Raw genomic sequence first — 12,544 nt, forward strand, 5'->3', positions numbered from 1 at the left:
GATTGCAGCCTTTCTCTCCCTTCGAGTGTGCCTACCTCGCCCCACATCTTGGTGTTATCGGCAAACTTGGACAAAGTGTTTTCCACCCCCTCGTCCAAGTCGCCGATAAAGATGTTGAACAGTGCAGGCCCAAGGACCGAGCCCTGCGGAACCCCACTGCCCACATCCCGCCAGGTTAACCTGTCCATCACCGCTCTCTGGGTGCGCCCCAGCAGCCAATTTTTTTCCTCTCCAGCACCTGCCCGCTGTGGGCCGCAGGGCTCCTGCAGTCATGGACTGATGCCCTGGAAAGTCCCCCCCCCCCGGTCCTTTTCTGCAGTTGCTGCCCAGCCCATCACTGCCAGTCTGCCCCGGTGCAGGGGATCGCTCCCTCCCCAGTGCAGGACTTCGCACTTGTCCTTGTTGAACCTCATGAGATTTCTTGTGGTCCAATCCTCCAACGTGCCGAGGTCTCTCCGAATCCCTGTCCTACCCTCCAGCATATCTGCTACTCCCCCAGCCTGGTGTCATCTGTGGACGTGCAGTGGGTGCATCCATCCCATCTCCCGGGTCGTTGATCATGGAGTCCTTCCCTCTGCCAGGAGGGAGAAGCGCTGTTCTCACGCGCCTCGGTGGCAGCTTTTCATGCTCTCTGCTGCCCCTTCACCGACTTCCCGCAGGCTAACCGTGTCCCACTGTCCCACCCCATCCTCGTACGACTTTCCCTTGCTCACTACCATTCTCAGTGCCCACCTCTTGGCCCTCGACGCTGCTCCACATCCTCCTTAAAACACAGAGCCCAGAACGGCACGTGCACCTTGTCCTGGCCAGGTGGAGACACCATCCTCTCGCTGTTACTTGAGCTCCTGTAGGTCTCTATGAGGAACAGACCCTCCAACCCCTGCATTTATTCTTGCCTGCCCCCCATCTCATGCGAGTGCTTCTTTCCCCCTCTGCCGAGATGTTTGTGTCAGGCTTACTCACCCACGCTTCGGTCCGTGCCATCTCCATCACCTTAGCAAGTTCTTTCTTTTTACATTTGTCCTTGATTTTTTCACTGGCTGTTTTCATCCTCCCTTCACTGGCATTTTCCTCGTTAGTGGGTACTCAGATATTTTTCTTTCTTATTGGGTCACCCACTGGTCAGGATCCTGTGCTGCTTTTTGGCACCGCAGCTGACTCCAGCATAGCATAACGAGCCGGGCACACCCAGGAGTCCTCCAGGGATGCTGAGCCAGCGCTGAATGAAGCAGGGATCTGGCATCGAACCAACACTCCTGTTGACATAGCCCAAAGCTGCATGGTTTGTTTTTTTAATCACGGTAGGTTCACACTGCACCCTCCCATTGCCAGGGACCCACCCTGGCTCCAGTTGTGTTTAACAACTTCATTAAACAAGACTTTTGATACCGTCTCTCACAACATTCCTGCAAGGAACTTACAGCAAGCCAAGGTAGCTGAATAGACTGTAGGTGGTTATAAAACTGGCTGGCGCATCATGCTCAGGGGTTAGCAATCAATGGCTCCATGTCTAGCTGGCAGCTGGTATTTCATAGATTTCATAGACATCAGGGCTGGAAGGGACCTCGGGAGATCATCGAGTCCAGCCCCCTGCCCCAAAGGGCAGGAAGTCAGCTGGGGTCATAGGATCCCAGCAAGAGAAGCATCCAATTTACTCTTGAAGGTGTTCAATGTAGGTGCTTGAACCACCTCCGCTGGCAGGCTGTTCCAGACCTTGGGGGCTCGGACAATAAAGAAATTCTTCCTTGTGTCCAGCCTGAAACGGTCTTGCAGGAGTTTGTGACCGTTCGACCTCGTCATCCCTTGGGGCGCTGTGGTGAACAGACGTTCCCCCAGATCCCGTGGTCACCCCTGATAAACTTATAGGTGGCCATCAGATCACCCCTGAGCCTACGCTTTTCCAGGCTAAAGAGTCCCATGGCTCTCAGCCTGTCATCGTAAGGTCTGTTTTCCTGACCTCTGATCATGCGCGTGGCTCTCCTCTGGACTCTCTCAACTTCTCCACATCCTTTTTGAATTGTGGAGCCCAAAACTGGACGCAGTACTCCAGCTGCGGCCTCACCAAGGCCGAGTACAAGGGGAGAATGACGTCCTGGGATTTGCTTGAGAAGCATCTATGGATGCAAGCCAGCGTTTTGGTCGCTTTACTAGCCGCAGCATCGCATTGCAGGCTCGTGTTCATCTTGTGGTCAATGATGACCCCCAAGTCTCATTAAGAGGGGTGCCCAGGGGTCGGTCCTGGGGCCAGTTTTGTTCAATACTTTCACCAACAACCTGGAAGATGGGAGGGATGCACCCTCAGCAAGTGTCTGCAGCTGGCACCAAGCTGGGGGTGTAGCAGATACACTGGAGGGTTGGCTAGGATTCAGAGTGACCTGGACACATAGGAGGATTGGGCCAAAAGAAATCCCATGAGGTTCAACAAGAACAAGTGCAAAGTCCTGCACTTGGGAGGAGTGATCCCCTGCACCGGTGCAGGCTGGGGGGATGGGCTGGGCAGCAGCTCTGCAGAAAAGGACCTGGGGGGACAGGGGACAAGACGCTGAACAGGAGCCAGCAGCATGCCCTTGGTGCCAAGCAGGCTACCGGCATCCCGGTCTGCATTGGGAGGAGCGTTGCTGGCAGATCAGGGGGCGTGATTCTTCCCTCCATTCAGCACCGGGAAGGCCACATCTGGAGTCCCGTGTCCAGCTGTGGCGCCCCACTACAGAAAGGATGTGGCCATGTTGGAGAGAGTCTAGGGGATGAAAATGGTTGTGGGGCTGGGGGACAGGACTGGTGAGGAGAGGCTGGGGGACCTGGGCTGACTGAGTCTGGAGAAGAGAAAACCGAGGGGGATTGAACAGCAGCCGTCACCTCCCTGCCGGGGGGCTGCACAGAGGATGGAGCTGGGCTGGTCTCAGTGGGGGCAGATGGCAGGACAAGGAGCAATGGGCTCACGCTGCAGCAAGGGAAGTTGAGGTTGGTTATTAGGAAAAACTCTCTCACAAGGAGGGGAGTAAAGCACTGGAACAGGCTCCCCAGAGAGGCGGTCGAGTCTCCATCCTTGGAGGTGTTTAAGATCCAGGTAGACAAAGCCGTGGCTGGGACGATGTAGTTGGGGCTGGTCCTGCTTGGAGCAGGGGGTTGGACTAGATGTGACCTCCTGAACTCCCTTCAACCCTCATTTTCTATGATTGGGGCGATCTGTGGCCGACCCCAAGGGTGGCATTGCAGATGCTGCAGAAGGCAGGGCTGGGATCCAACATGACCCAGAAATGCAGGAGAAACAGTGCACAAGCCATGAGCTGAGATTCAGCCAGGACAAGGCACTGTCCTGCACGGGAAATGAAAGACTTGCAGCCACAAACCCAGTTGGGGTGCGACCAGCCCAGCTGCAGCGCTGCGCAGGAGCCAGCACTGCTGGGGATGCTGAACAGGCCCTGCCCTCCCCGCAGCCCTTGCCTGGGCTCACCCGAGACAGCAGGACCTGCGAGCCCCTCTGCGGCCGGATGGAGGCCGGCACTGACACAGCTCCGCTCTTGGGTCAGCAGCAGAGGGAGCAAGGATGCTCTCACGGGATAGGATGCACTTGCTGGCACTGAAGGAATTGCCCGAGATGAATTCAGAGTCACCAGCCCTCCTCTTCGAGAGCTCAAGGAGGGCGGACGAGGTCCCGGGGGACTGGACAAGGGCAGAAGTAGGGGGAGGGGAAAACTAGAGCTCTGGGGAACTGCAGACCAGCCACCCTGACCTTGATCCCTGCAAGGACCAAGCAACGGTCTGCGCAGCATCAGACGAGACTCAGCGAGGCCACGTGCCAAGTCCTGCACTGAAGATGGGCCCACGTGCAAACAGAGCCTGGGGCACGAGCGGGACCAGAGCGAGCAGCAGGGTCCCGGGCCGTACGAACAGCCATGTCACCCGCTCACGAGGGCAGTGATTCTCCGTCCCGTTCAGCCCTGGGGAGGCCTCCCTGGGAGCTGTGGTCTGGGCTCCGCGCGCCAAGGAGGCAGATGGGCTGCAGAACTGCCCAGGCCAGACCGAGGGGGACAGACTGGAAGAATTCATCCGGAGAAGAGAAGGGAATTTCATCACAGCTGGAAAATCCCTGAAGGATGGAGACAGGCTTTTCTCTGGACAAGGAGCAACGGCCTCAAGCTGCAGGAGGGGAAACGGAGGCTGGAGCTGAGGAAGGTGCTGGCTGAGGAGGGTCAAGTATTGGAGCAGGCCTCAGAGAAGCGGTGGCATCTCCATCCCTGGAAGTTTCCAAGAGCAGGTGGAAGAGACCTGCATGGCGCGGGCTTTAGTCAAGGCTGATGCTGGCTGGAGCAGGGGCTGGACTGGACGTGACCCGCGAGGCCCCAGCTCCCCCGTGACCCATGGCCAGGAGGTGGGAGGGGGCTGCAGCCTGGCGCACCCAGGGCAGGGGCCAGGATCTCCCTCTGGTCACAGACCGGGGTGCTGGGGAGCCCAAGGGCAGGCACCTCCTGCCTCCCCACAACCCTCCAGCTCGGAGCCAGGGCAACTAGGCTCCCTGGGGCCCGAGGACAGCCCCAGCCGCCAGGACGGAGCAACCTGGAACAGGATGAATCCTACCAGGGCCCCGGGGCCGTCGTAGACCTGCCCCAGGTGACCCCGAGGGCCTCCCAAGTCGCAGCTGGAAGCCCCTGGCCTGAGAAAGCAGCTCATGTTTGGTCCTGCAGACCAGGCCAACGGCCCCACGCCGCGCAGCACGGAGGCCCAGGGGCTTTGGAAAAAGATGCTTTAATCAGTGGGTGTTTGGCAGATACAGTCTAGAGTGTGAAAAAGAGACTTGAGGTCAGACAGTACGGGCCTGGCACCATCTTTGTTACACCCACGGGGCCAGGACAGCCCCCCTGCCCCTGGTGGGCACCAGCCCCAGGCCAGACCCACGCAAGGGTGGAGGCACCAGTGGGGCACAGGCCCCAGGGCAGCAGGGCCAGGACGGAGGGGCAGGGGGGAAGACACACATGGGACATGGGCAGGACGGAAGCATCCTACAATGCCCTTGCTGTCGCGTCGCGTCTCAGCTCTCGTACCAGAGGGATGCTCAGGCCCACGGGCAGAGGCAGCAGCTGGACGGAGGGAAGAGGGGCCCCAGAGGCCCCCGAGGTGCTGGGGAAGGGAGGGCTCTGCTCCCCGCTGGCCCTGGCTGCAGCCCCATGGGGGTGGCAGCAGGAGGGGCCGAGTCTTTTCTATCCCTACTGGCCCAAGCGGGAGCCCGGCTGGGAGGAGGGGGCGCAGCTGAGCCGGCCCCATGGGCGCCTGGGGGATGCTGGTCGGGGGCTCTAATGCCACACGGAGGAGGAGGAGGAGGAGGAGGAGGAGGAGGAGGAGAGGGGCGGCGCTGCCCAAGGCCCCTCCCCAGAGCAGTGCACTGATCCGACATTCATTGTGGGGGTGGGGGTGGGGGCACCCCGGCGGCGACACGCGCAGGACAGACGCGACGCAGCTTCCGGAGGCGGCAGCGTTGGAGCCGAGGCAGAGTCCGGAGGCGGGAGCCAGCTCCCCCCACCCCGGGGCAGGACAGCCCCGCAGTCACTGGCTGCCCTCGTAGTTGAGCACGTAGTAGTCGTGGACGTACATGAGGACGGCGATCGGCTGCCCGATGATCAGCGAGATCCAGACGGCCGCGTTGCCGTAGTTGCCCTGGAGGAACTTCCCCACGAACCAGGCGAGCGGGAGCTGGGGCAGGAGGGGAGCAGGGCAGTGAGCGAGGAGGCACCAGGCGCCCCTGCACCCCGTGGGCACGGCCGGGCCCCGCAGCCGGCCCAGCTCCCACCCCCAGCCCCGCTCACCTGAGCCATCATGCCCATGAAGGCCCAGAGCCGGAACATCCTCAGGGGCACGCTCACCAGGTACTGCGGGGAGAGCCGGGGTGTCAGCTCGGGCCGCGGCCCCCAGCACCAGCTGTGCCCCAAGCCACCGCCAGCCTCGGGGGTCCACTCCCACCCCAGGGCAAGCTCCTCCTGCCCCCCTGGGCTCGTGTAGACAGGCAGGGCCCTGGAGACACCCCCAACGCCCCCTGCAAGGCCCCGACTACGCCCTCCAGCGCTGCCCCCGCACCCCGCCAGGCACCCACCTCGTGGAAGAAGGCCGAGAGCAGGAAGACGGCGGTGCGCGCCATCCAGCGCCTGCAGCCAGAGCGGATCATGGGGACGTAGAAGTGCCTGGGCACAGCGGGGGGTGGAGGGGTTACCGCCGGGCTTATTGAACCCAAGCACCCCACGGGCAGGTGCGGGGGTCTCTCCTGCTGCTCTGGGACACTGCAAGGGGGCTCAGCCGGGCTGGGCGGCTCCACACCTCCCTGCACCCCACGTACCGGAGGCACCACTTGTGCACGGGGATGTTCCAGTTCTGCCAGAAGTAGGTCACCGACTCCGAGTTCCTGGGGGCACAGGGACCGTCAGGGACCGGCGCCCGGGGAAGCAGTTCCTTCCTCCTGGTGCCGGCCGGACCCGTGACCGCGAGCAGCTGCTGGGACGAGGGGGCCCCTGGGGCCTGCTCCGCTCCTGCTCGGGTGGGTCCCGCCAGCGGCAGAGGGGGGGACAGCCCCAGGGCTCAGCTCTGTGCCCAGGGGCGCTGGCAGGGGCTGAACATCAGACCTGCCACGGACTGGGCCAGACCCCAGGTCCGTCGTGCTCGTCTCCTGTGTCACAAGGGGGAGTGACTGGGTCTGAGCAGGGCTTTGCCCTGTTCCTCTCCCCACTGTGGCCTCCAGCGCTGGGGTCCAGGCAGGGCGATGCAGAGGCCGTGCCCCTCACTCCTGCCCCAGAGCCACCGATGCCCCTTTCCTCCACGCACGTGTCCAAGCCCTGGCCAACATGGCCGAGCTCCCGGCTCCCACCACCTCTGGGGCCACGAGTCCCCCCTTTCCCCCCAGCGTGGCATGAAAAGTCCTTGCTGGTGCAAGTGTTAAAAACTGCTCAGCCCATGTGGGACCTTGTTCCTTTCTGGTAAGAAACAGTCACTAATAAGCCCCCACTGACTCCCCACCGGTGGAAGCGTAACGCCTCCACGGGGGGCAGACAGACAGAGACACCCCCGCCCCTAGGACTGGTACCAGGGCTGTGGTGGCAAAGGGGCTGCCCCACGGCTGGCCGCACTAGCCTGGACCGCCCCCCCCCGCCTCTCCCGGAGACCCCAAATGAGATCCGCACTCACCACCAGTCCCGGTAAAACTCACGATCCCCGAAGCGCAGCACCTCGGCCACTGCGTTCATGGAGGAGTGGAAGAGCCAGTAGAAGAAGATGAGCCAGATGAAGTGGTTGGGGACCTGTGGGGAGAGAGGCAAGACCGTGAGCTGCGCTGGACCCCGCTCCCCGGAGCGGGTGCTGCCCAAACACGCAGCTGCTCCGGCCCAGCACTCACCGCCAGCTTCAGGAGGCGCTCGATGATCCTGGAGTAGTCCATGTCCTGGGAAGGGAGCTGCCGTCAGAGCTGCCCAGGCTCCGGGAGGGGCAGGGAAGTGGCCAGACCAGCGGGGAGCGCCAAGCAGAGGCCCCCGCGGCCAGGGTGGGGAGAAGGGGGCTCCGCACCCCGCCCGTGGCAGGGCTGGTCACTCACCCGAAACGGCTTCATGGAGTTCTGGATCGTGGGGACCATCCACTGCGAGAGAAACAGAGCAAGATGGTCTCAGGGCCCCGCGCAACCCCTCCAGGCTGCCCCAGCATCAGGGCCGGCACGCCCTCCCCTCCGCAGCACCTTCCAGGCCTGCTCCGAACCAAGCCATGGCTGGGCCGGGCCAGACCGGCCCCAGGAACAGGACAAGGCCTCGTGCCCCCTAGAGCACAGGTCCTAGCATGTCCTGGGGCAGCCCCTCGGTCTGCCCTAGCAGTGTGGCCCCACTCGCTCCCACCCTGCAGGGGCCTGGGGGTCTCAGGGTTCCCACCCGCAGGGGTAACGCAGCCACCTACCTGCTGTATCAGCCCCACGATGAGCTGGGTGAAAAAGAGCTAGGACAGAGAGCAGCGTCAGCGCCCAGTTCATGGACCCTCGACCCCTCCAGCCCCTGGGGGCACAGCCCAGCACCCGGCTGAGAGGAGCCCTGAGCCCCCAGGCACCGTGGCAAGGGGCCTAAGCCTCAGCCACGCCAGCTCGTGGGTCCAAACTTGCCTAGCAAGACGCCTGGGTGCTGAGCAGAGCCCCTCGCTCCTGGGCTCCTCGCTGCCCCAGCCCCGGGGAGGGGACAGGAGGGTCCAGTGCACACAGGAGACCCTGGAGCAGGGGGAGCAGAGCTGGCCCCAGGCACAGCCACCTCACCATCTCAACGAGCCGCCGGAGCAGGAACCGCTTGCGTATCCGGGGGGAGCGCGGGAAGTTCAGCTCGTAGCACAGCGTGGGGGCCAGGAGGAAGTAGTATAGGTCTGCAGGGCAGCAGGCGTCAGGCGAGGCCCTGCCTGGCAGGGACAGGCTGTGCAGGGGGTGGGGGCATGATGGTCCCCTGGGCGACAGCCTCCCGCCCTGCCCCCAGGTCTGTGCCCTGCTGGGCATCGGCCTCCCCAGGGGCTGGACATGGCTCTGGGATCCTAGGATCTCTCCCCATGGGGCTAGCAGGAAGCTGCAGGGTCACATCCCATCCTGAGGCAGGATCAGCCCCCCGCAGACAAATCCCCCCCCCCATGCCCGACACTGGAGCCTCATGACGCAGTCCCCTGACAACCCCCCTGCCCCCAGAACACAGGGAGGCCACAGACACCAATGTCTTACTGCGACGGGGGGTCATGGGCACTGCAGAGAGCCAGGCACAAGCTGTGCCCCCGCTGCAGAGGAACGTGAGCAGGGGGAAGTCCCAGTGCAGCGGGGCTGAGCCTGAGCGCAGGGCAAGACCCTCCAGCTGGGACCCTGCGGGGTTGGTGCCGGCAGCACTGGCACAGCCCAGCCCCATCCCCAGCCTGGGCTGCAGCACCCAGCGCCTCTGGGGGAGGCTTAAACCGCCTGAGACGTGTTGGAACGGGCTGTCCCCAGGACCACGGTCTCCCTGGCAGGCCTGACCACCGCGGGTATGGACTTCCCTACCCCCCGCCCCCACAGCCAGGGGCCAGGCCTGCCCCATGGAAAAGCACTGAGGCTCTGGGCCAGCCACCCCCAGCCCAGGGCAAAGGCCTGGCCACACACACCCTCCACGCAAGCGGACACCAGGCCGCCTGCTCACTGTGCAGCCAGGCAGGCCAGCCCCCTAGTACCTTTGTAGTTGAGGTTGGCTGGATAGGACACGCTTTTCTCCGCCACATCCCCGTTCGCAGTCTTCTGCCCAGATGCTGCAAAAGGAGCTGCCGTGAGGCATGGGGGACCCTTTCCCAGTCCTGGGGTGGGCTTGGGGCAGCTGCTCCCCAGCTGCCGGGGCCTCTGTGCTGCACTTCACAGGTGCTGGGGGAGTGGAGCGCCCAACTCACCCGCGTTGTGCTTTGCAGGTGCTGGGGAAGTGCCCAACTCCCCCAAGCGGGCGCTCTCGTCTTTGGCCCGCCGCTCACGGCACCATCTGTTCACATCGCGGAAGGAGAAGAGCTTGAGGAAGACGATGGTGTAGGTCAGCAGTGCGAACAGGGCCCCCACTGGGGAGAGAAGAGCCGCAGCGAGGTGGGTGGGACCCGGGCGCAGCTCACACCCACACCCCGGGCAGCCAGGGCGAGCTCTGCCGGAAGCTGGGGGCCAGCTCCAGTCTCCAGAGAAGCCCCCCGGAGGTTGCCCCATGCCCCGTGCCCTACCTGGGGTGGCTGAGGACACGGTGAGCACCACCAGGGCAGGGAAGCACAGGACAGTCAGCAGGTTGAGGCTGTGCAGGACAGAGCCGCTGTGCTCCGAGAGGCTGCCCTGCGGGGCGAGAAGATTCGCCCGCTCCTGAGGCTTCTGCCAGGCCCCCTCCAGACAGCGCAAACCCTGCCCTGGCCCTGGAGCAGGCCCAGCTGCAGCCATCGCTGTCACGTGGAGCTGGGCAACTAGCCTGGGACCCAGCTGAAGTGCCCGTGCTACCTGAGCCGGGATCCCTGCTTGCAGAGGAGACCAGCTGCAGCCCTGCGGGGTGGGGGGCTCCAGCACAGCAGACCCCTCCCAGCTCCAGGGAGCACCGACACCACCCTGGGGCTGCCCAGCCCCTAAACCCCCTCCAGGGGGGTCACTGCCAGGCCCCCGCACCTTGGAGCCATAGCAGCTCCTGGCAGTCTGATGGCCCTTATGAGGCTCCCCCTTGTTGAGGGGGCCCTGCCTTCCCCAGGAGAGGACATGGGACTATTACTGGGATACCACCCCGCGCCAGCCCCAGCCCCAGCTCCGTCCCCGGGCAGGCACAGCGCGGAAGCAGGCGGGCTCACCGCTGCCAGGTGCTTCTCGATGTGCAGAGCAGCCAGCACGAACACGTTGGACACTGCGGAGAGACGGGCCGTGAGCACATGCAGGCTCCCAGGCAGCTGGGCCCCTCCACCTGCTGCCCCCACCCCCGCACCGAGGCCCGGGGACAGCACCGGGAGCTGGGCGGAAGGAAGCGTCTGTCTGGGCCTCTGTGCACGTGGCGCCCTGCTGCCAACGGGGGGCTTGAAGGCCCTCGTGCCCCTGGGGTCAGCCTGGGCCACGCAGCACCGTGCCTACAGTGCCACGGAGCAGGGCTGCAGCCAGGTCCCTGCACTGGGACGTGGCAGGTGGAGCTGGGCGGAGGGGCCAAGCTGCCCAGGGCACATGCCAGGCAGCAGCTGCACCCAGGGGCTCCGACAGACCTGCACGCTCCTGCCACAGAAGCCCCATCACTGGGTCGCACGTGACAGCCCCACAGGGACCAGGCCAGCCAGGGACTCCAGCTGCAAGCAGCCCCATGTCAGCTCAGCCTGCTACCCCCACCCCAACTGGGGCTTGCCGGAGACTCACGGATGACCAGGCACAAGGAGGGCCAGCTGTAGGGGTCCTTCAGGAACAGGGAGACCACCTGGATCGGGTCCACCAGGATGCCGTACCTGGAGGGGAAGGAGCCTCGTGAATGGGGCGGGAACAAGGGTGCCGCAAGCCGGTTCCCCCTCCAGCCACAGTCGAGCCCCACTCTCCTCTCCCATCCCAGAGGCAGGGAGCGACGGAGCCACCGCTGCAGCGGTGCGCTCGTGCCGCGAGGTGGCGGCCTCCTCCCAGCCATGGCCGGCAGCCCGCGTGGCCTGTACAGGGACGGGGCCAGACACCAGGCCAGCTCCAGGGGGGCCGGCAGCTCCAGCCCAGGGGTCCAGGTGGAGGAGGGAGGGGGCGAGGCTCAGCACTCACTTGATGAGGTTTTCCAGGAAGAGCCGGGCGTTGCTCAGGACCTGCAGGAGAAGCACCCGCAGAGTTGCACCGACCTCACCCAGAGGGTCCACGGCACCGTCTCAGTGCCTAGAGCCACCCCCGCCCCAGGGAGGGGAGCATCGTGGGCCGGTGTTTGGGTCTTCTCCAGGCACCCCTTGCCCCCCAGGCACGGAGAGTCCCACTGCAGCCCCTCACGGCAGGGGCATTCGAGCAGGGACCTCCGTGCGAGACAGCCACAGAGAACCAGGGAGCCAGGGGCTGGCAGGGAGCTGCAGGGTCGTGTCCAGTCCCGAGGCAGGATCAGCCCCAACTCCACAGACAAACCCCGTGTCCGATCTCAGAGCCACACGACAGCCCCAGGTATCGCCCCCGAGCCCAGGATGCAGGGGGGCCGCAGCCACTGACGTCCTGCTGCTGCCGGGGGGGACATAGATGCTGCAGAGAGCCCAGGCCGAGGCTGTGCCCCGGCTGCAGAGGAAGGCAAACCTCCCCCAGTCTGGACCAGCCCAAGCAGGGGGAAATCCCCTCCTCCCCTAGTGAGCCCGAGCACAGGGGCAAGACCCTCCAGCCAGGACCCCGTGGGGTTGGTGCCAGCAGGAGCACTGGCGCAGCCCAGCCCCATCCCCAGCCTGGGCTGCAGCACCCAGTGCCTCTGGGGGAGGCTTCAAAACCCTCTGACATTTAGCAGGAGCTCCCCCCTGCCAGGTAACCAGGTGCCCCAGGGCAGCTGCAAGCCCGGGCACCGCCAGGCCTTATAGTGCAAGCCAGAGCCCTGCACCCTGGAGCTGGGCCGGGCTGGACGGGGGCAGGGGGACCTGGCTGCCGGCAGGAGCCCAAGATGTGGCTGTTGCCCTGCCCTGGGATCGCCAGTCCAGGGCATGAGCCTTGCACACCCACTGCCCTTGCTCTGGCCACGCTGCACCAGGGAAGACATCCCTGCCCCAGCCAAGGGACATGAGGTGCAAATGGCTTCAGCCTGGAGCCCAAGGACAGACCCAGCTGTGACCCCACAGGAGAGGGTCTGGCCCTGGGGTCACCACGTGGCACAGCCCCAAGCCCCTGTCACCAGGGCAACACTGGGGCTGGCCAGGTCATAGGTTCACAGATGTAGGGTCAGAGGGGACCAGAGCAGATCATCAAGTCCAACCCCCTGCCCTGGGCAGGAATGAATATGGCTCATATGACCCCAGCTAGGAATTATCCAGCCTCCTTCTAAAGCCCCCCAGGGCAGGAGCCAGCACCACTTCTCTTGGAAGCTGGTCCCAGACCCTAGCCGCCCTG

At 64.3% G+C, this 12,544-nt stretch overlaps 1 protein-coding gene across 1 annotated transcript; it reads right to left on the bottom strand.

The window, feature by feature from the left end:
* Positions 1-4,729: 4,729 nt before the first annotated feature.
* Positions 4,730-11,343, bottom strand: DGAT1 (diacylglycerol O-acyltransferase 1; the record flags this gene model as incomplete). The annotated part of the gene is made up of 15 exons (XM_019535476.1): positions 4,730-5,688; positions 5,802-5,864; positions 6,086-6,173; positions 6,326-6,391; positions 7,168-7,280; positions 7,376-7,420; positions 7,571-7,612; positions 7,921-7,959; positions 8,267-8,370; positions 9,190-9,264; positions 9,400-9,558; positions 9,712-9,817; positions 10,315-10,367; positions 10,862-10,947; positions 11,243-11,343. Coding segments are annotated over 15 exons (1,287 nt in total), but the record flags the coding sequence as incomplete, so codon positions are not given.
* Between the last annotated feature and the right edge of the window lie 1,201 nt (positions 11,344-12,544).

This window comes from Crocodylus porosus, unplaced genomic scaffold, assembly GCF_001723895.1.
Source record: "Crocodylus porosus isolate Cpor-Errol unplaced genomic scaffold, CroPor_comp1, whole genome shotgun sequence".
In the NCBI taxonomy this organism is placed as follows: domain Eukaryota; kingdom Metazoa; phylum Chordata; order Crocodylia; family Crocodylidae; genus Crocodylus; species Crocodylus porosus.